At 34.8% G+C, this 23,410-nt stretch overlaps 2 protein-coding genes across 2 annotated transcripts; one reads left to right on the top strand and one right to left on the bottom strand.

Moving 5' to 3' along the window:
- The first annotated feature begins 1,349 nt into the window (after positions 1–1,349).
- On the top strand, positions 1,350–13,231 carry LOC142615538 (uncharacterized). Its single transcript, XM_075788278.1, has 3 exons — positions 1,350–1,666; positions 2,304–2,704; positions 12,185–13,231. Exons 1-3 carry the CDS (start codon positions 1,564–1,566, stop codon positions 12,989–12,991), a joined length of 1,311 nt encoding a protein of 436 aa, XP_075644393.1. The 5' UTR covers positions 1,350–1,563; the 3' UTR covers positions 12,992–13,231.
- A 2,408-nt stretch (positions 13,232–15,639) lies between these two features.
- LOC142619896 (uncharacterized) lies at positions 15,640–18,572 on the bottom strand. The gene is made up of 4 exons (XM_075793258.1): positions 17,742–18,572; positions 16,658–16,728; positions 16,160–16,553; positions 15,640–16,063 (listed from the first exon to the last, which is right to left on the bottom strand). Exons 1-4 carry the CDS (start codon positions 17,868–17,870, stop codon positions 15,869–15,871), a joined length of 789 nt encoding a protein of 262 aa, XP_075649373.1. The 5' UTR covers positions 17,871–18,572; the 3' UTR covers positions 15,640–15,868.
- Positions 18,573–23,410: the final 4,838 nt, after the last annotated feature.

Genomic DNA, 23,410 nt, shown 5'->3' with positions numbered 1-23,410 from the left:
TTCACTTTTACACTAAAAACTCACTTTTTCTATTTTACACATTTAATTTTACAAAACCACCATATCAGTTCATCTATCCTACCACCCTTTTTAATTAAATAATTAATTTTCTTTAATATTTTATTATTAAACCCAACTACCTCTTAAATTCCGCTCTCTCTCACTCCCAGCTCATTTCTCACTTTTGCTCTCTCTCTCTCAACTCATCTCTCAGACTCTCCCTCTCCCTCTCCCTCTCCATCAACTCCTTCTCTGATCCCAGCTCAGATCACCATCTGCGAGCTCCGATCGCGATCTGCGAGCTCCGATCGCCATTCGCGAGCTCCGATTGCCGATCTGCGAGCTCCGATTGCGATCCGCGAGCTCCGATAGCCGATCCGCGAGCTCCGATAGCGATCCGCCAGCTCCGATCGCGATCCGCCAGCTCTGATCGCCGATCTGCCAGCTCCGATCCAGCGTCCGCGAGCTCCGATCCACGGCAAGACCCACGAGCTCTGACCAGTCAAGCACCGATCCATGTTTGTTTGTGTATGTCTGTGTTTTTTTTTTTTTAATAAAGTATATCTCTGTATATTCTGTGTTGAGAAAAAGATGAGAGAATGAGTCTGTTGAAAACGGATCAGAGAGAGAAAAAAAGGAGCGAAGGAGAAATGATAAAATATTGTATAAACGAGCTACAGTAACCGTGTAAATATACACGGTACTGTAGCTCGGGGATGGTTTTACACTATTTTATCCAGTTTTAGATACACTGATGTAGCTCAAAATGTGTAAAATTGAAAAAAATTTTTACATTATACATGATTTTAGATACACTGATGTGGATGCTCTTATATATATAAGGTTGACAATCGGTTTGATGATTGTTGAGATCCAAAACATATGATTGACATACTAGCTGACCGACATTGAAAAGGATTACATCAATCACCACCTTCGCCCCTATCAACCGCCTCCTTTAGCAATTTGAGCTATGTGAAACCCGATTGGAATGTTGGTGGGAAATAACTTCTGTGCAATCCTATTCATGGTTATGAGATGTACAGGTGAGGGTTTTTGTAACATTTTTATCAAATTCAAATTCAAGTGAGTTTACTAGTATGAAGTATACAAGTAAGACGAGGGACAATCAAAAAAAAAAAAAAAAATGCAAGTAAGATGAGGTAGAGGGGGCACACGTGAGACTCGTGAATAAGTGGCGGAATTTGTTATCACGCTTCTCTGTGGTGTGGACGCACCCACTAGAACTCAAACTAGTTCCCGGGTTGGGACTTGGGACACTCACACACAAATACCCAAGAGTACAGATTTGACTTCCGACACGACACCTTATTTTCACAATTTCATACATATGCACGAAGATACGCCACTCTCTTTCTCTCTCTCTTTGACCCAACTTTTTAACCTTCCCACCACGCACATCCTTGGCATCTCCAGTCACGCGCCTACTTTATCTTCCCCGCTCCTGTACTCACAGTCACACATCCTTCATTGATTCCAGTACTACCCACACTCTCAAAATTTCAAATTCTCTCTCTCAGAGTGTGTAGATCTGTGTCTGTGATGGAGTTCAAGTTTAGAGCTGTTGATGACCGACCACCACCACCACCACCGCGTCCCACCGCTCCTTCCACTTTCAACTACGTCTCCAAGCAAGCTTTGAGAGGTCTCTTCTTTTCTCTATCTATTCCTCCTCTATACCTTTATCTTCTTCTTTTTTTTTCTTTCTTTCTTTTTTTTTCTGTTTTATATTTCAATATCCCAAAACAAATAATGATAAAAAGAATATTTTTCCAAGTTTGAGCTTCAGAATTGCTTTTCCCTGTGAATGTAACTGTTTTTTTTTTTTTTTGGGTTTATTATGAAAGATTTATCAAGTGCTTCTCTCTTTCCGTTTGGTTGCTAAGAAAACCTAGGAAAATAAAGGAACTTAAATACCTGAAATTTAGATGAGGTTCAATTACTGAAAAAGCATAACTTTTTAGCTAACAGAGTATAACTTTCTCTTGCATGTGATTGAATGATTTTATTTTTAGCTAATTTTATAAAGCTTTCAGAGAGCCTTTTTACTATAAAATGATCTTTTTTGTTTTCTTTTATATATATATATATATATATGTATGTATATATATAATGCTTGTCTCTTCTGTTTGTCTGCTAAGAAAACCAAGGAAAAGAAAGGAAAGGAAATTTATAAAATGTTGATTAGGCCCAGTTACTGAAAGCATAACTTTCTTAGCAAACAGAGCACAACTTTCTCCTTAATGTAATTGACTGAATTTTTTTGGCAAATCCTATATCAGTATCAGCTGGATTTTCAACCACCAGTCCGAGACCAAACTTGGAGCAAATTCAAAACCCTAATGACACCCGTGAAGCAATAGTACAGCGTGAGCTGGAGAAGGCACGGATTAGGGAGGAAATAATTGCAGCCGAGATAACTCGGCGTAGACTGCTCGAAGCGGAGGTGAGGAGGGAGCTGATGATAGAGCGAGAGATGGCATTGCGGAGGCTCTCAGCCGAGGGCAGGATTTCTTTCGAGTATGGACTGTCAATGCACACATTTGATGGTGGCTTTGCATTTCCCAGTTGTATCAACACATTCGATATGTTTCCAATGCTGCCACTGCCGAGGTTACCGGAAGCTATGCGAGTCGATGTCAGGCCCCCATTGGAGACCAACAAGGATAAGTTGATTGTACTGGTTAGTTACCAATCTTACATCTCACCTTATTGTTGATGTTATGTTATATGCTGTCTCAATGTGTTTTCAAATAGTTTTGGTGAAACTACTAGGGTTGAGATCCTCCAGAGTTCCTTTGTGACTCCACCTTGGAGTTCCTAAAATCATATCCATTCATTTTTGAAAGATTGGATTTTGACACTTCATCAAAAGTTTAAATAAACTTTAACTATTCCATTTTGGTATTTATTTAAATTATTGATAATGTATCAAAATTCGATCCAACCATTCAAAGTGAATGGATATGATTTTATAAACTTTATGGTGTAGTTACTCTCAGAACTCTTGGGGATCTTAAATTGAAAGGAAAAAGTTTTCCTCTAACCCACCATGTGGCAATTGATAAAACCATCCACATATACTTTTAGTCACATGAATAATTAAGTGAGTTGTGTGACTTATTTAAATAATGTGTGCGATTTTATGAATCACCATGTAATGGATTAGAGGAAATTCCTCCAAATTGGTATGGAGAAAACTTTTGTCCAATTTGAAATTGCTATATTCAACTCTTGAAGTTATAAAGTTTGTCAATGTAGCTGTGACGTAAAGCTTTTCCTAATATTAGGAAAATATTGCTAGATTTAGGTTGTATAAAAGAAAGGTGTCAAATTTTCACTTATACATAATGAGGTTCTTGTCAAATAAATGGATCCAAAATTACCTTTTGCTCTAGGTTGACAAACACTCTTTTCAAACTTAATTGTAAAAGGCCTCCACTTCAAAAGCATTGAGGCCAATAAATGCAAACAAATGTGTACCTAGGGGATATATTCATTGGAAGTTTGTTATAATTTTTTTCTTTACTTTTTTCCTTGGTTAATTTGTACATAGATATATCTAAATATGTATAAAATTATACTAGCATGACATAAACATGTGTGTTTGCATGCATGTTTGTGTGCACATTTCCATAATGTATCCATGTTTTAATGCATGCTATCTGTATGTGTTTGAGTGTGCAACTGCAGGACAGATAGTTGCACAGATGATTTGAATTAGTGGTTATGATCTCGTTTTAGCTAGAGCAGCATCCTATTGTCTTATTTAAGAGTTTTCTGTAGTTGTAATGGCAACTTGTTCTTGAGAAACGAAAGAATTGTTAACGAACTTTTGTGGTTTTTCGCTCCCTTTCAATTAGGAATTGAGTTTGTGTGTTCTTGCTAATCTGATAGCTTGAACTAGCTATATGATTTTCCTTTTCTTGTTTGAACTAACTAGTTTGATAGCTAGAGCAGCAACATATGTAGCAAGCCTAAATACATGTGATGTGAAACTGAATATGAATGAGAGATAAAAAGAATGAGCTTTAGAGGAAAATAATAGCTTTTTTTTTTTTTCTCATTCTAATTTAGAATTGCATCACATGTATTTAGGCTTGATAAATATGCATCTGGTAGCCCTTCTACTTTGGAACATCACTTTAAAAGTCAGTCCTAAAGGGGCATCATAGTCATTGATTAGGTAGATTATATTACTAGATCACTGCAGCTACGGATGTTTGCTGTAACATTTTTTATAGAGATGTTATTGTGATCTAGGCACAAAATAATCTAGATTGATGCCTCTGATGATCCTTGGTTATTGATTTTTCATGTGTGGGTTCACTTGGAGAAAGCTACCATGTGCATATGCAGTAGGCTCTACTGGTTGCTGTCCTACCTTTGTCCATACATTTTTAGTACTTTACTAGAGCTGTTCAGGACCTTCAGGTCACCAAATACACCAACCGGCATTGATCTTCTTGCAGAACCAAACTGATCGGCAAACAAAAGTTTCCGACGAGTCGGTGGTGGTGATCAGTCACAAATTTGCCAAAACCAACTAGGTCGATGCAGTGGTTGGCAAGAGATCAAGAAAACTGCCTAAAATTTCGCTGACCGGCCTTCTCATATATATTTTTTCCCAAGTCCCCCTTCTCCTGCCAAATCTTGCACCTGATCTCAATTCTCAACTAAGATAGAGAGATGAAAATGTGATCTGCCAATCTGGCCTTGTGGTTGTGGTGATGCTGTGCACAGTCATCGTTGCTTTGCTATCATTGATTGTTTCCAACATTGCCACCCATAAAAGCCATTTTTGGCAGTGAGTCCTCCGTTTTTGTTTCCTCAGTTTTTCACACCACTATATTTCTGGTGATATTTGTGAGGTTGTAATTTTCTGGACTTCTGTTTTGTAACTGAGTCAACTGACAAAATCAGTAGAACTGTAGAACTGAGTCAAAAAACTGAGTCTGGTGCAGCTCGGCACCCCCCATGCACCCCCAATGCACTGGTGCAGCTCATTTCCCTATTTTGGGAAACCAATGAGGCCGTTGTGGTGAAAAAACCTCTGCAAAATTTGACTACATTGAACCATGTAAAGGCGTACTTCGAACAAGTCTCCTTTGTACATAATTAAGTAAGTTTAAATTTAGCCTTTCAATTTTATGTTCAAGTATAATGTTCCTGTCATTTCACTTTCTTAGCTAATTAAAAAAAAACATTCCATCCTTCCTACCAAACACATAAAATGAAAAATTGGTATCTACTCCACCCACCCTTCTTTCTATCTTTTCTGTCTTTTCCATCATTTCACCTTTTCAGCCTCCCTAATAAACAGAAAGGTAGAAACTGCAATTTTGTCTTTTTAAAATTTATATATATAAAAAAAAGACTTTAATGGTATTCAAAATTCAAGTTATCTTAAGTTCAAAGAGAAAACTGAAGGATTCTCCTACGACGGATTTATAACTGTTGTTCAAATTATTTTGGCTAAAGTTGAAAGAATTCTTTTTGCAAATCATAAGATTTTGACAAATATGATTATAAATTATAGTTGTCAAAATCCTATGATTTACAAATTGAATCAAATAACTTAACCAAAATGATTAGAATCTTAGTCATGAACCCTTTGGCTCAGGATGAGCGCTGGCTGCATGCTTAACACGTGCAAGTCGGATGGGAAGAATCTTAGTCATGAATCCTTTCTGATAGAAGTCTACGATTGTCTCAAAGATCTTAAGATTTATGATTTGAATTCCTTCTTTTATTGATTTACTAGATTCTTGCAATTTTTGTATTTGATTTGTTGACCCCTTGTACACTCCTTGTGTACTAGGGTATTCATTTTTTATATCAATAAAACTTATTACTTATCAAAACAAGAAATCCTTAATGCTGTCAAAAAAATTGACACCCTCCAATCCTATGTTAACAAGAAGTATGGATAAATGTAATTGCTTCTTCTTTTTTTTTTTTCTTTTTTTTCCTTTTTGTTTTGTTTTGTATATGTAATAGGTTAGTCGAAATTTGTAAAATAATATTATTTTAATAATAATTATCTAAATTAACACTGCTTTGAAGTTATTTGGGGACGTAGTTTTTTTTAAAAAATTTATAAAATCATGTTTTCAAAACACATTTTCACTTAAAATTATCCTCAATTGGATCAGCTGTGAAATTGTGTTTTCAAACATGATTTTAGGAAAAAGGCTAAATCCCCAAATAACTTCAAAACAATGGCAATTTAAGTAATTAATATTAAAAAAGTATTATTTTACAAATTTTTCCTAAGAAGTTAATTTGAGGAAGTGTAACTTATTCATTGTCGTGTAATTAATCCCCTATCTTATCAATTCATATATGAGTGTCTACTTATAAAAATGCACACATACATACATGTATGTATGTATGTATGTATGTATGCGTGTGTGTGCGCGTGCGCGCTTGCTTATTAAAAAAAAAAAATTTCTAAAAAAATTAATTTGCTTATGTGTGTCATGCGTCAAATTCCACATGTGAGTGACATTTTCAGGCTCCATAGATTATGAAATGAACAAGATATGGTATAACCTAATAAATCTTAAGGCTTATTTTAAATTTTAGGGTAATTGTATGAATTTAAACAGTCAACAATCTATTTTTATGTGCATCTAATGTCCTATTTTAATAGATTGAACATTTTAAAGTATCCTCCTAACTACAACTTGAATCACAATTTGATTTGAATTCACTTTATGACATTACTAGTTGATTTTGATGAAACTTTTACCTTATTTGCTTCGAAGTACATGGAAGTGATTAATGAAAATTATCTGTTGTCATTTTAGGCCTGACACAGTTATAGTGCTAGATGTTAGAGGAACCCACTGTCAGAGTCATTGACATTTTCCATATTCTTTTTCCAAGCAATCCCTCAAATGCACTCCTTTGTTTTAAATGTAGGCAGTCAATGAGCATATTTTCTAGAATAAAATCTGTGAAATCTACTTTTACCTGTTATTTTTTGTAGGTGATAACACTGTCTATGTATGTGTTTTGTGTCATATATTTGGTTCACAACTGGTCTTAAGCTTTAAAATGGATATAGGTTGCCTTAGGTTGATGTTCATCATTAAATATAGTCACTCTATTATGAATGCATTACAGATACATGTTAGGGCGTCATTTACTGAACCCCGGATGTAGTTAGTAAAAGATGGGTCAAAAGTGACCGCACGTTGATGAACAGATGCGGGTAAATAATTTAGTCCAAGAAAATAGGATGTATGCACTTATGCTATGTTTGGTTGGGGTGAAAAGGGGGAGGATGGATAAAGGGGGAAGGAAAAAGGAGATAAAAATGTGATTTTCTATTGTTTGGTTGGAGTGAAAAAAGGAGAGGAAAGAAAATGGGGTGGATGGATTTTTCCACCTAGGCTCATCTGTTTTTTTCCTTCCAAATTGGGGGAAAAAGAGCTAGGAAAATGTTGTTGAGAAGAAAAATGGAAAATTATCCCCACTTTCCATCCTTCTACTTTTTATAATGAAGGCATAATAGTAATTTACTCTCAATCCTTCAACTTATCCATCTTCTCTACCAAACACAAATATTTTTTATTCTTTCACTTTTCTATCCTCCTAACATTTTCCATTCTCCCAGCCAACCATAGCCTTAGAATATAGGGTCTTTTATAAGGGAAACTAATGGAAATAGTATATACAATGACTAGTTGGAGAAGAAATATAATGTCTTTTGGAGATTGAATGGGTAGGTGAGAAATCTACAGATTTTGTGAACGTACAAGATAAGGTTGAAAATGTGGTATATATAATCATAGGTAAAAGTCTTAAAAAAGAACTTGTTGAGGTTAGGAGATAAGAGATAGAATTATGTTAATAAAACTTATCCTAGGAGAAGAGACCATTAACCTAATTAGTGCTTATGCTCCTCAAATAAGATTGGAAGAATACATAAAGCAAAAATTTGGGGAGGATATGGATGAATTGATTTAAGGGTTACCAAATGTGAAAAAGATTTTTATTGGAGGAGACCTAAATATTTTTGTAACAGAGTTTGATTGGATATTGACTAACACTTGGTTCAGGAAGAGGGAATCACACTTAATTATCTTCAAAAGCGGGACAATCATTAGTCAAATAAATTTCATCTTGAGATGTTGTAATGGTTTAGGTTTAAGGCTTAGTCCCATAGCCAACTCCAAAAATTTGGAACTAAGGATTGATGTTGTAGTAGATGTTGTAACGATTGTAAGGTATACCAGAATAGATACCATAGGTTGGTGGTAATATTTGCATTAGAAGAAGGAAAAGACAAAGAACCCCAAAGATGAGATGGTGGGGTTTGAAGGGGAAGAAATAAAATGTGTTTAAAGATAAAATGATCAAAGAAGGAAAGTGGAATTTAGACAAAGATGATGATAAGATGGAATGACATGTCTAATTGTATTAAAGGGGTGGCTAAAGAAATTTTTGGAGAATCTAAAGGATTTGGGCGATCAACTAAGGAGACTTTGGGGTGGAGTAAGGAGGTTCAAGCACCAATTAGATTAAAAAGGAGTTATGGAAGCCTTCCTAGATGTAGAGAAAATTTGGGTTGTGAAAATAATATAGTGGTGAAGAGTAAAGCATAAAAAGTTGTCCAAGAGGCTAAGCAAATTATATAGTAAGTTGTATAGCAAGTTGGGGATGAATGATGAAGAAAAGAACATTTATAACCATGCTAAAACAAGGGAAATGAAAAGAAGAGACTTGAACGGTTTCAATTGCATTAAAGAGCTTTTTAAAAAGAGTATAGTAATAAACTTTTTAATGGAAGCAATACAAAAGATTAGCGCGAATTGAGTAACCCAATTGAGGATATGAATCATAGGTTTGTTCAAAGAATTTTGATGAGCAAGTAAAGGACGCATTGAGGAGAATGAAAATATGAAAGGTCATGGGACCATATGAAATTTTATTAAAGATTGGAAATGCTTGGATGTATGCTAATTGACAAACAATTTCAATGAGATCTTATGTGTAAACAAAAATGCCTTGTGAGTGGAGGCAAAGTAGTCTAATACCTATTTACGAGAGCAAGGAAGATATTCAAAACTTGCAAATTACTGAGGAATTAAACTAATGAGTTACATTATAAAAATTTGGGATAGTGATTGAATATAGGTTAAGACATTGAACAACGGAGAATTAATTTGGTTTAATACTAGGGCTATCTACCACGGAAGCAATTTTCATATTTAGACTCCTAATGGAAAAATATAAAAAGTAAAGATCTTTATGTATTAAGTTGATTAAGAATATGTATGACGTAGCTGTAACTTGTGTGGTAACAAAAGGAGGCATCACAAATGAGCTGGGAAGCACGGGTGCGGCGTTTGGGCTGCCGCACCCGCGTCCAACGTGGCGCGACACGGGGACGCGCAGGCGACTCCGCTGCCTGCGCGTCCGTGCCGCGTCGAACATTAAAAAAATATTATTTTCGGCGCGATACGCGCCGATTCGGCCAGAATCGGTCTATATTGGGCGCAACACCGATACCAGCCGAAATTCAAAAAAAAAAAAAAAAAACAACAGGTGCGAAACGCACCGTTTAACTTGGCTGGAAAAAAAAAAAAAAGAGTGCGAACGCACCGTTTGGAAAAAAACCAAGACCCAGCCCTCTCCCTCTTCATTTTTCTTGCGCCTCTCTGCCTTCACTCTTCAGCTAAGCTCTCTTCCATTCTCTGTATTCTAGTTATTATTTACTATTGCTCTTAAATTTGGTATATGTTTATATAATGTGAAAAAAGTATGTTTAGCAATATATTAAAAATATAAATAAAAATATTTTTAATAATTTTTTAATCGCCGCACCCGCACCCTACTTTTTCAAAAATTGCCGAGTCCTGCACCCGCTCCCGCTCCCGCTCCCGCTCCCGCACCCGCACCTGAATCCCGAAACGCACCCGTGCTCATAGCAAATGAGTTTCCTATGACTTTAGGTTTGCACCAAGAATCATCATTAAGTCAATATTTCTTTGCATTAGTGATGGATAAGCTCACTGAGTCAATTCAAGAGGAAGTCACTTGGTGTATATGCCCTTTGTAAATGATATAGTTTGTGCATCAAACTAGATGTGGAATTATTGTCAAGTTAGAATTCTGGTGAGACACTTTGGAATTTCGGAGCATTGATTTATGGAGGGTTGTCCCACATTGTGTCCTATGGTGTATTTGGTGAAAACAAAACTCAAGATGTTTCGAAGGGAAGGAATGGTCTATTTCATAATTTAAATCTCTTCTTCTTCACACCTTGCTGGAGTGAAGTTCTTCCTTTAATCTCTTTCCTAGTTCTAATTTTTTAGAAATGCTTGATCGTCGTAATTTATGTGTTTGATGCACTGTTATCCATGTACACCCTCGGTGTACCTGGACTTTTGATTAATATGGCCAAGAGATACCTAAGAGCGAAAGATTTTGATATCTTGGATAAATAATTTATAAAGATACAGGGATTTAAGAAAATGTGAATTATAGAATAACAGCAAGGTGGATGAAGTAGAGAAGCATATAGGGAGTATTGTGTAGTAAAAAATATTAAGTTAGAAAATTTTTATAAGAATGTTACTAGAATCTAGATAAGCTATGCTCAAGTGTATTGAATGTTGGTTGTTAAGAAGTAACATATTCATAAAATGAGTGTAGCTGAATTGAAAGTGTTCAGATGATAAGTAAATAAAAGAAAACATACCATTCAAAATGAGGAAATCCACTTACGATGTGTTTGGGCAAGGTATTTGTAGCTAGAAGCCTAGAATTTGAGGTTAAGCCAGCATTTTAAATTCTGAGATTGGCTGTAAAGGTGGAAAATTAAAATTTCCTAAAAACTTTGGCCAAAATTTGTAAGGCCAAAATCCCAACCACAAATTCCACCTCAATCAGGCAAATCCCATCCTAAACACCCACAACGGTAAAACCATGATTGTTCAAGGAACAAATCAAAACCGCTGCCTCCGGCATATTACTGACTTTTGTAAGTTTCCTTAACAGAACCCATTGCAAAACCATCACCCATGACCGTTGAATGTGGTTGTGAAAGCCCAAATCCTAGAATAAGCCCTCCCCAACCCGAACCTACTTACAGCTATAGCCAAGAGCTACTGCCAAACCACCCTGTGCCACCACCATCAATCAAGTAAGGAGAGAGAGAGAGAGAGAGAGAGAGAGAGGTTTTTGGCCATGGAAGTCAAGTGAGAGAGAAGATTAGAAAAAGAGGAAGGGGGAGAAGGAAGATCTAGTGCAGAACAGATTGGAGCACAACCATGAGAGAAGGGTTGTAAAAATGATGGGTTTAAATCTGATCAAAGACGATTTGGTTTTGTTCCTTTATGGTGGTTTATGCAAAATGATGGCATGTGCAAAGCAATGTCTCTGTAGTATATGAAGTATTAGTCTCACATTACATCCAAATAATGAAATTTGTAAATGATGGAGATGTAAACCCTGTCATTTGTAAAATTTTGTTTATTTGACAATTTCTTCATTCAAACACAATGTTGAAGATAGGGAGTCCCTTGTTAAGGGAGAGTCGCTTGAGATAGTTTGGTTATGTTTAGGGGAGAGTGATTAATGTGACAATGATAAAGAGTAAGTTAATTTAAGTTGAGGGAACGAAATTGTTATTGAAATACCAAAAGTTTCGTTAAAGTGAGTGAAAATGACGTATCAATTAAGGAAGTAATAGATAGAATAACTCCAAAATAGAATAGAATGGCTGAAAACAATACACGTGGCTGATCTTGACTAGTCTGTAGAGAATTCATAGCCGGTCCCAAAATTTTGGGACTAAGGCTTGGTTAATGTTGAATTGGGTGTGGTTGATGAAAGTGTTATGGGTAGGACCTGGATTTCCCCCTTGAGAAATGACATATAGCAACATTCCCCAACTCTATAATAAAAAATACTTCATGCTAAATCCTTAGTTCTCCTTTCCAATGTTCAGATCTGGTCAAATTTCCAAAACATTCTATTTCTTGTTAAATTGCTTAAAATAAGGTAATTGGAAGTTAGATTTATCCTATACTGTTAAATGTGGAGGGTGGGATTTACATGAGAAATGATGCTTGAGGTTTCACTATTCACCAGGTGATTATATACAAGAGTTTCCTCTTATGTATTGTGTTTGAGTATTCTATTGCAGGCTAAGCCGACTCCAAATATTTCTGGAGCAAAGCGGAAAGCTGAAACAGCATCTGCAGGGGGCACTAGTGAGCTCCCACCTTTTGGTTTAAAGAAGCGACCCAAGGAGGAGTGGAGTTGTGCTATCTGTCAGGTTTGTGCCTTAAGTGAGAGAGCTTTGAATGAGCACCTTCAAGGTAGGAAGCACAAGGCCAAGGAAGCAGGGCTTAGAGCTCAGAGAACGGGCAGGAGTACCAGCTCTACACCATCAACAAAAAAAACTACAATGCCTTCAAAGCTTATAGAGAGCACTGATTTTGGGTCCTCAGGACAGGAAGCAAAATTAGTAGGGAAATCACTTAAGCAGAATGAAACTGGGGGTGGTTCAGGCCAGAAAATGGAGATGACAGGATCTTTGAAGAGTAAAAATCAGCGAGTTACACTGGCAGAAAATCAAACTGCAGAAGATTCTGAGAAGACAAACAGCACAAAAGCAGAGCAGGGATCTGCCAAAACAGAAGGGTTTGAAAGGGACAAGATGTTTAAGTTTTGGTGTGAAATGTGTCAAAAAGGTGCTTACTCTCGAGTAGTGATGGAGACTCATATAAAGGGGAAGAAGCACCGGGCTCGGCTTCAGAAACGTGGTCAAAAAGTTGGAGTTGTCAGTACATCATCATCTGGCTCTGCTCAAAAGGCACAAGATACAAATTTGGTAGCTGAAAAAACAAGTCAGTCAAATGCTACTCAAAAGGCAAAAGGTGTAGCAGATGTTATGGCCAAAGAAGCAATTAAGAAGACACCTGTAATTGTTATTGTAGATGCAGATTAATCAGGTTCATATCCAGTATGAGATTCAGGTTTGGGGTTGCGACTATGGTTGTCTGTTTAACTTGTGAAAAATATGACTGTTCTATTTAGACCCTGTATTTTATTTGGTAGTCCCTAAGTTTGGTCAGTTTCCATTTAGGACAACTGTCATTTGTTAACCTGACAGACTAAATGATGATTACATTGTTTCTGACTCTCTCTACTCTCTTAGTAAGTCAAATTCCTACTTAGATTTCATGGACCCCTCCAGAATTTGTTCAGGTCAAGTTAAGCATATATGATGGCTCTAAAGGTAATTCAGGCTTGTCTAGAGCAAGAGGTATTATATGTGATCCCAATGGCACCTGGCTGGTGAGTTTTTAATTTAAAGTTGTATTTACTTCCAATTGCCTAGTTGAATTGTAGGCGGTTCCCGAAGCTCTCAGATTAGCATCGTTATTAGGTTTTGCAGACTTCAACTTCATATTGGTAGTTGATTCAATTGTAGTTTATAAATTCCTTCTATCTCCGCGTCAATTCCTCATTACTGTACTACTTGTTACAATACTTGGTAGGATATTACTTTGACTGGAGGGGATTGTAGGATATTACTCTAAAATCAGGCTAGTTGATTTGCTGACAAGCTTGCTTCAATTGGTAGCCAACCTGTGGGATCAGGGATCCGAATGCATAAAATAGACAAAAGTAATGCTAGGGATATAACATTTTTCACCATTATTGACATGACCTATTGTAATTGGAACATTACTTTGGCTTAAGTCTATCATTAATGCCACTTTCTTTACACATAATTGCATGGAAAACAGTTATGAAAAATGTTATAGCCCTACAGTTGTTTTGTAATGAAAAAGTCCTAATTGTTTTCTGGTTAGTCTTTTTGTTTGTTTACAATTAGCTGCTCAACGTTATGAGGCTGTAAACTTGGATTTTTTTTGGTTAATAATGTATTTCCCAATAGACAGAGCTGAATTTAGTTGCCGGCAATGAGGATGTTGTGAAGTCTTCTGTCCACTATAGTCAAGGCCACTAATGTGACTTGTCAAAGTTCATCAATTTCTTAATGGCACAAAGTAAATATTACTTGGCCCCATATGACATATCATTATCATTAGACTGCAAATAGGATCACAAGAGATAGGTTTGGGGTCTTTTTGCAAAATTAGAAGGACAAAAAAAAAAAAAAAAAAAAAAAAAAAATCCAGGGTGGTTCATTACCTCTGCTGTAAGTTCATATGGGTGTCCGTTTGGGATAGTTTATTTAAATTTTTGCTAAAATCTGTTTGCTAAGGTATGCTTGTATTTTAAAAAAAAAAATTTGAAAAAGTGAAAAAATGCTATAAAAAAAAAAAAGTGAGATTTTAGAAAATTGTACGTAAAAGTTAAAAAATAAAAATAAAAATAACCTAAAAAGACTAAAAAAAATAAAAAACCGAGCTTATAAGTTGATATTAAATAGACACATAATAATATACTAACCTAACAAATTTTATAAGCATGAAATTGTGATTAAAGTAACTTTATTTTCTTATAAAAATCATCATTAACTTATAAAAATCATCATTAACACTGCTTTTAGTATACTGTATATATCGATTACAATCTACAGCGTCAACTGTTATTGATAAGTTAGATATCAATTGAACCATAACTACCAATATTAATATTCCCCGATTCATTTTCCACCGCAAGACTTAATAACGTCGACCTGGTTGTAGTGGCCTTTGCTTTCCCATCCTTTTTCCACAAAACAATTTCCAATCGCTTAACAGCGAAGTAACATAACAGTGGTAGTTCCCTACGTAAGCTGAAAACAACGTTACTAGGAGTAGCCAAAGAATAAGAAGAAGCAACATTATTACTCCATTTGTTTCCACCAAGAAAACATTATTACTCCATTTGTTTCCACCAAGAAAACAAACATTCATCTGCTTAGTGGCCATTGCTTTCCTTCCTTTCAAACCGACGACTAACAATATCAATTACTTTATACAATACTACTAGGATACTCCAGAAATAGTTGGAAATGTAACAGCCCAAAAAAAAAAAAAAAAATGTAGCAGTTCCCACCCAAGCCCAAATTAATCATCTTTGTTTCTTGGGGAGGTAAGAGATTATTTTGTCACAGCCATAATTGGCAGAGGGGTTTTATGTTTTAGATAGAATAAAAAAGAAATACCCCTCAGTCAACACAAAATTATAGTTGTATTTTAACAGCAAAGGAGAGAATATTCATGTTACATGATCATGATTACGGAGGTTAAACAAAGGGTGTAGACATTGTTTCAACATAAATGGATAAAACTTTTTCTAATATGTTACCCCTTAAGTTTCACAATTAAATTCAACCTTACGACTTGAATTTAATTATTGTTGTTGGTGAGGAAAACATCTTTCCTAATACATTAGCCAATGTAGTCACATCGATGAATTTAATTAAGAACCTACAATACAGCAACCTACAATACAACACCTAAGAAATTCTGTCCAGGTTTCACGTCATATTATTATTTGTTGTGACATGGATGTTGAGACCTGAGAGCAGCTGCAAATACCCAAAGCCCACCCTCTCAGAATGAATAGAGTTGCAAGTTCCTTTTTGAAGCCACATGCATTCATAAACTAATTGGAGGAAAAGAATCATAAAAGAGATGTTTCAAAGATATATCAACACCTATTTGATTCCTGAGCATCAAATTCCATTGTTTCATCTATACGTTCAATATATATAAAACTATTTCGACTTTACACTGGAGGGAAGAACCCCAACAAAACTACAAAAGAAAAAATAAGATTTTTAAGTACACAACAAGATATGGCAACATTTTCTTTTTTACCCCCAAGAAAGTATAGGATCTTCAATTGCAATTGAAGAAACATCTCAAACTCTTAAAGCCACCTGATCTTGCCATGAAATCTTCCGTTTTCCTGCTCGATTTGACCCACTTCCAACATTCCTACAAATTGATATCTTCATATCATTGAGTTGCTCATCACTTCCACCTCTAAGCAAACTTTTCTTTGACTCCTCTGTTCTCAATGGCTCACAATCAGCCTGTATTTCCTCTTCCTCTGTCTACAGTAAAACAAAATCAACAGAGACCATTAGCTCACAGAAATAGCAAATGCTATAACTTAAGCTAATCATTCACAATGGTTGCTAAGTAGTTACCGAAATCTGGTTCAAGTCAAAAACTGGAGTACTGTTTCGCTTAGCGGCATCTTTTCCACTATAGATCCTTTCCTTCTGGTTCAGGTCAAATTTTGGGACAGAAGTTGGTAAGGCAGCTTCCTTTCCATTGAAAGCCCTAGCCTTCTGGTTTAAGTCAAAAATTGAAGCAGGTTTCCTCAAGGTGGCTTCTCCTCCATTGTAAATCCTTTCCTTTCGGTTTAAATTAGAAACTAGAACTGGGTGTCGCAATGCCCCTTCTTTTTTACTGTATTTCTTTCCCTTTGTAGCACCATTATTTCGTGTATCAAACTTCTGTGGTTGCACAAAATCTTGCTTTGGCTGTGGTTTTGGAGACTGGTTTGTAATCAAGTATTTGTATCGTTTCCTCAAAAATCTGCAATTAAAGAGATATTAAAATGTGGCCCCAGTTATTACCTTCTTGGATAAATGACTGTACATTATCCCAATTTACCAAATTTGAAAAGGCACAATTCATACCGGACTTCCGTTGAGAGAGTCAATTTTTTCTGTTTCATCATCTGCAGTTTATTCTTCATGGCTTCCGTTTCCTGAAATATGCTTCAATATTATATATATCCCCATATCTGGCTATCTCAAGAAAATAAAAGCCATACATAATTCACAGTAGCCAAGAGCTCATAAACCCAACAAGAAATATCTAATCAAGTTAGCAAGAGGAAAACACAAGCAGATGTAGGGGCAAAAAAAATTTTTAAGGAAAACCCAAAGGCAATTTTCTCAGAAACTACAAAGAAAAACCTACAAAATAAAGTTGAACCTTCTACACCATATAAGAATTTTACGGGAATCTAAAGCATATAATCAATGTAAAAGGACTGCCAATAAACAAATACAATAACCAGAAGATAGAATCTATCCCTCCCCTCAGCCAAAACTCATTCATCAAAAATAAAAAAGAACAAAAAGTCAGCAACAACAACAACAAAGGTGCCAAGCCAGGGAATAACAGATTGAACTCACGTGAGTACTGAATACTAAAAACAAAAACCTCCCCTTTGATCAGTTAGGATGATGGGAAAGATTGGAATACAAAGAAGATAGCAATATGAACACCCGAGAAAAGAAAATTGTATTAGGAATGTTGATGGGTGCTCATTATATTTGAAAAAAACCAGACATACCAACAGGAAAAATGTTATATAAAACTTCAATTCCACTTCTTCTTTATCAAATTTTCTTAGCAATTAAACAAAGGATAGGGTAAGAAAATCAAGCAAATAAAATTTTGAAACCAATAGTTTTAACACACAAAAAGAATCAATTTTTTTGGCTTTGCTTAGTCAGGATCTTTTGCTTCCTGGAATCAAAAGTTTAAAACTACAAAATCAAAAATAAGATCCAAAATATTAATTTTCTCTTTCAAGCACTCGATTTTCTAAGCAACCAAACAACATTAAAAAAAAAGCCTAATCAAAGAGAACCATAAAACCAGAAGAAGAAGAAGAAAACACTAAACCTCCAGAACATCAAACAAAACATCAGATCTGTTGAAACCCACAAAAGAAATTACAAATCCATGGAAACCCACAAAAGAAATTACCTTCTGTAGCTCTTCAAAGTCCAGTAAGAGACTCTGATGCCTCAACCTGGTTCTTGGGTCTTCACCCACAACATATGGAGAAGACTCCTTAGGAACAACCCCTTTCATCTTCATCTTCATCTTCTTCATCAGATCAACCCAGAAGCCAAGAACTAAAAACTAAAGAGAAAGAAAACAGAGAGGGAGAGAGAAACACAGAGAGAAGATGGGTAATGAAAAAAAATAAAGAGGGACAGAGAGAGAGAGAGAGAGAGAGATAGGTGATAAAGAATGAAACTTTGAAAGAGAGAGAGGCAGAGAAGGAGAGGAAGAAAGATGAGAGAAAGAAACAAGAAAGAGAAATAAGAAAGAGTAAAGATATAGAAAGATGGGAAGAGGTGAGAAGGTTCTTGCTTTCCCTGTTTTCTCTGTGAAAACTCTGACCTAGACAAAGAAACCCAAAAAAGCCCACATAACTCGGTGAAAAATAATGTTCTTTTGAGAGACAGTGATGAAGATGGGGATTTTTTGGGGGGTTGCAGAAGGGTATTGTTGGCAACATGGTTTTTTTTTATTTTTATGAAAGAGAGTGAGTATGTGAGGTGGGTTTGGTTGGAGGACATTTGAAGACATCTAAATCTATCTTCTCTTTCTTTTCTTTCCCATTCTTTCTTTCTTTCTTTTTTGTTTTTCTTCTACATAAATTTTGGTCCAGCTGGGCCATTGAAGAGAGAGAGAGAGTTGGGTGGTGTGGACTCTTCCTTTGTTTTTTGATAGGGAGGTGAGGGTGCGTGGAGTTTCCATGTTTCTTCTTTCTTTGTATGTGTTGTTGGCCTGTGTAAGAGAGAGAGAGAGAGAGATAGAGCCTTTTAGAGAGAGAAAGTTGAGGACTTGGCTGAAAAAAAGCAGAGAGAGTTAAATGGGTATGAATGATAGCCTGTTAATGATATATGTATCTGATGTGTGCTGTTGCAGTTGCTCTTTTGTTTTTTTGGTAGTACCCCCTATTTTTAGGCTTTGGGTTTGGTTTTGTGATGGTGGTGTTTTTTCTCAATGGGTTCCTCTTTTCCTTTTCACATTATTATAATTATACCAGGTCAATGAATGTGAATTTACTTTTGTGCCCCTTGTTTTTGGTCTTGCTTTGATGTCAAGGATGCTGTCTGTCTCTTTTCTGTTTTTACACCCAATAAGCTTTTCCAGCACTCAGCAGATAAAGGTAAGAACAATACCCAATTTCTGGTTCCAGCCAAAAACCTATACAAAGTTGTCCTTTGCCTAATTAAATTCATTGAGTAGTTTGGGATTGGGAAAGGGTATCCCTTTGACATTTACAATTTCTCTTTCTAGGGGGTAAACTAATTAAGTTTTGTGTCGCTGTTCCTATTGAATAGAAAGGTTTCCCATATCTACACCTACCTTCTGGACTTTGTGTGACACCACTCTACCTGCCTAACCACTAGGAATAATAGATGATGGAAAAAGCTTTTCATAGCCTCTTGTTGGGGCCAACTAAAGCTGAAAGATTCTACCAGATTTTACAAAGTTCACATCCTTTCAACCAAAAATAGTCATTTAAACCCAAAAGAAATCAGGAACCATTACCATTTTACATGAAGTAGTTGTCTTGTGCCACTGCCATAGTGGTAAACACTGTGAATACCCACCATGGTAGGAGCTTTATTATAAGTATGTAACATATATAATGTCACAGAACCTTGGAAGGAGCCTTCATAGAAGCTGAGAAGAAGGTGAAAGATAAGGAAAAAAAAAGCTGATGGGTCTCTCAATTTATGTAACAATGTTGTGGGTGACCACTCCTTAGTCCTTGATCCTTGGCCTTATTATGATTCTTTTAGAGAGAAAGGACTTGTATGTTTGGCTGTATTTCGAAGTTATTTTTCATTTGCTAGAAGGTACAGACGCGCGTTGTGTGACGTGGACATGTGAGTGTGATACAGAAGATAGGCGGTAACTGGTAATTAATAGTAGATCTTTATCCGTTAGAGAGAGCATGAAAGATGATATGCATGCTTAAATCATACATTATTAATTGTTTGGTTGGTGTGAAAGGAGGAGAGAAAAGAAAATGAGGTTACACTCGGCTCACCATTTTTTTACTTACCAAATTGAGAAGAAAAGAGAAAAGGAAAATAAAAAAATAAATACACTAACATTTTGATTTTTCTAATTTTTCATTCTCCTAACCAAAGAAAGCATCAAAGTTTAACGTGACAAAAAAAAAAAAAGACTTGAATAAAGTGTCCGGTGTAACACGGCCCTAGAGCATAACATGACTCTTTTGTGGTTTAGTGTTGAGTATAAATGAGTTCATGTCAAATGCAATATGACTTGCTTTGATACAATTAATAAATTTGTCAATTCATGTAAGTCACAATCAATTCAAAATGACATAATTCATATAAATAAATATTATTTTATCCAACATAAATTTAAATTTTAAACATAAAATTAAGTAATTAAAATAATTTTAATGGTTATATTGCTAAATTCTTAATTGAAACTCCAAAGTGCCTAAGGTGATTTGCCCATAACTATATTTAAAAAAATCTTTTCATTTAATTTTTAGGTTACGTGTTTCTGAATATGAGTGGAACTCAATTGGGTTGTAATAAGAAAATTTTGAAATGCTATTATACTTTAATTGGTGCTGTTATAAAAAATAATTTGTAAATAATTATTATAACTATGTGTTGACTAAATATAAAAATATATTAATAATTTTGGCTTATTTTTTATAAGGGAAGAAATAGGTTAAGTCTATGTTCATCCAACACATGTTAATTATATGAGTTGAAATAAGTTGTTTTGTGTCGAGCCGCTTAATAAATAGGTTGTGTTAGGATTGAGGTTGAGACGATTTGACACATTTATCAAATGGGTTGAGTAAGTGTTGAGCCATATATTTTATATCCTTACCTTGATACAACACAAACATAACAGCTCTTAATATTAATTGTCATCCCCACTCATGACAAATCAATTGATAGAGCATAAAAGGTATTACTTTTTTTTAGAAGATAAAATGTAAAACTTAAAGTGGACACAATTTATATATTCATTATACACTTCTTATCATTGCCAAACTGATAAAAATAATGTCTGGGTTTTCCATTGTATGCTTCATTAATTGTAATCTTGTCATGTTTTTTTTTTCTTTTCAAAGTAACTGAAGTTTAAAGAAGAAAAAATTAGGACATATGTTATATTGCAACTATGGGAGTATAAGTGGAACAATTTTAGTGGGATAAATAATTTTTTTTTATTTTATTAGACGTGTTTAAGAATAAAACCTTGTTCATTTTTGAGTGTTCCACTTTATGCTCTATTAATCGTAGTCTATTACATGTCCTTTTTTATTTCTTATAAAGTAACCAAAGTTTAATGAAATAAAACCAAATATGTCATATTGTAGTTGATAGAGTATGAAGTGGAACAAATTTTTTTAATTTTGTGTTTATTATAGCAGCTTTGATATTATGTTAATATAATTATGAGTAATTACGCAATACTCAAGGAGCAAAAAAAAATTCTTAATAAAGTAACCAAATTTAAAAATGAGAAAAAAAAATTAAACACACAACGTATTGCAAAAAAAATAAATAAATAAAAGACTTAAAAGTATGAGAAATAGGGTTTGAGAATTTTGGATCAATTGTGGATCAAATATTATTGATCCGCTGGATCATTTGAAAATTCTCAAACACTATTGGAGGCACCGCAAGCACTAATTCTTAAATGAGCAAGGTCAAGTATGAGAAATGGTATTAATGTTTAATTATGACTTGTAAGGAAAATTTTAAGGAAAATGACAAAGCAGCCCTCCCCCACAGGCATCATGGGGTACCATCTCCCCACGCTGATGCATTCAACAACGCACTAAACAAGGTGCAATACTATTTGAAACAACCATGGTTTATACCTAATGGCTAATGATATGCTATTTTATCATTGTATTTAATTGCATTTGCAGTTTTAGCTGCTACTCCAACCATGTAGTGTGTGATCAAAATGATTGCAAAGAATACTTTGTCATGTCGTTTTTTGTAAAGAAAAGTAAAACTCCAAAATGACCGTAACTTTGTGTAGGAACAAGTCAAGAAAGTAGCCGTCTGTAAGAGTTGACAACTCCCTCAAGCTAATAAGGACGCAGGACGTTTCATTGGCTAAATTTTCTTTTGCCTAATCAAACACTGCTTATCAAAAGAAGATAATTCGCAACAATGACTTTGTGGAGCAATAGTGTTTGAGAATTTTCAAATGACTTGCTTTAAAAAAATAAAATAATCTAAAGCCACCTCTTGTTAAGAGAGCTAGGACTACTTAAGACTATAATTATATGGGAATTATGATTTTTTTTCAATTAATTATTTAGTCACACATAGACATAGTTCCTAAATACACATGGATTGTGCTAGACTTTTTTTTATGAACAAGATGTTGAGCTGCATACAGATTGGCCAACACAGAAGTTTCAACAAACCTATGATGTTGAGCTACATACAGATTGGTCTTTTAAAGCCATAATTAAAGAGAAAAATGAAAATATTGTAATGCAGTTCTGAATGTCATCTGCTAAATTAATGTGGTTTAGAAAATCTTGCTCAATCCTCGATGAAAAATTTCAATTTAAATACATGCTTGCTTGCCCTATATATCAAAAGACTTTTTGAAAAATTGAATGTATAATGCCTTAGGCAGTAGTAAGTTACACCATGAAATTACTACACTCATATGAGATGTAAAAGATAATACAGTAAAAAAGTTATTATTATTATTTTTTTAATAACAAAATTCCATCAACTTTTATATATAACATAGTGTGGTAATTGCATGGTGTAGTAGCCCTTATTCTAAATCCCTCTTGTATTATTGTGTTAACGCATTGTTAGAATCTTTTGATGGTTGATTCATGCAACGCATTTTGTAACGTCAACGGTAGATTCAAGATGAGTATAATAAAATTATTGGCTTAGATGAAAGTGAGACCAAACATGTGGATTTTGTTTTTCTCTCTTCGGCTTATTACAAGTGAGGGTGGGGGAAATTTGAATAAGGTGGCAATTTGTTAGCAGGTGTTCCTCTTGCGTCATGGTAAGGTGAGTTGGAAATATATAGCTCAACCCTAACCCAATTCATTTAATAATCGTGTTAAAACCTCTCAACTCTAACATAACCTATTTATTAAGGACAAGTCTGGTATACTGAATGAAGATTATATTAGGAATAGTAATATTTATTATTAGGAATAGAAGATATTATAGTGGAATAATTATTACTACTCATAAGTTTGGTTGTTATATATAATAAGTTTGTAAAAGATAATGTATAAGGAAAATTTATATGTTTGAAAATATATTAATTTTAAGACCTATTATATGTACTAAGGAATAATTATTATATCCGTTTTAAAGTGGAATATCTATTCTTCAATTTAAAGAAAAGTTATTCATTTGTAATAACTAATTCATGTAATAAAAATACAACCAAATGACTGAATTGCTATTACACATAAATATTTATTCCATTACAGGAACTATTACACTATACCAAACATACTCTAATAAGTAGATTGACACAACATAACCTATTTCACCTCATTTAATACATAAATTTTTTAAAAATAAAGCGAAAAGAGGCTTTTTCCCCTTTTGTTTTACATAAAAGGG

This window comes from Castanea sativa, chromosome 1 (assembly GCF_040712315.1).
Source record: "Castanea sativa cultivar Marrone di Chiusa Pesio chromosome 1, ASM4071231v1".
In the NCBI taxonomy this organism is placed as follows: domain Eukaryota; kingdom Viridiplantae; phylum Streptophyta; class Magnoliopsida; order Fagales; family Fagaceae; genus Castanea; species Castanea sativa.
Note: the sequence above shows the minus strand (reverse complement) of the source record. Positions and strands in the feature narration are given on the sequence as shown.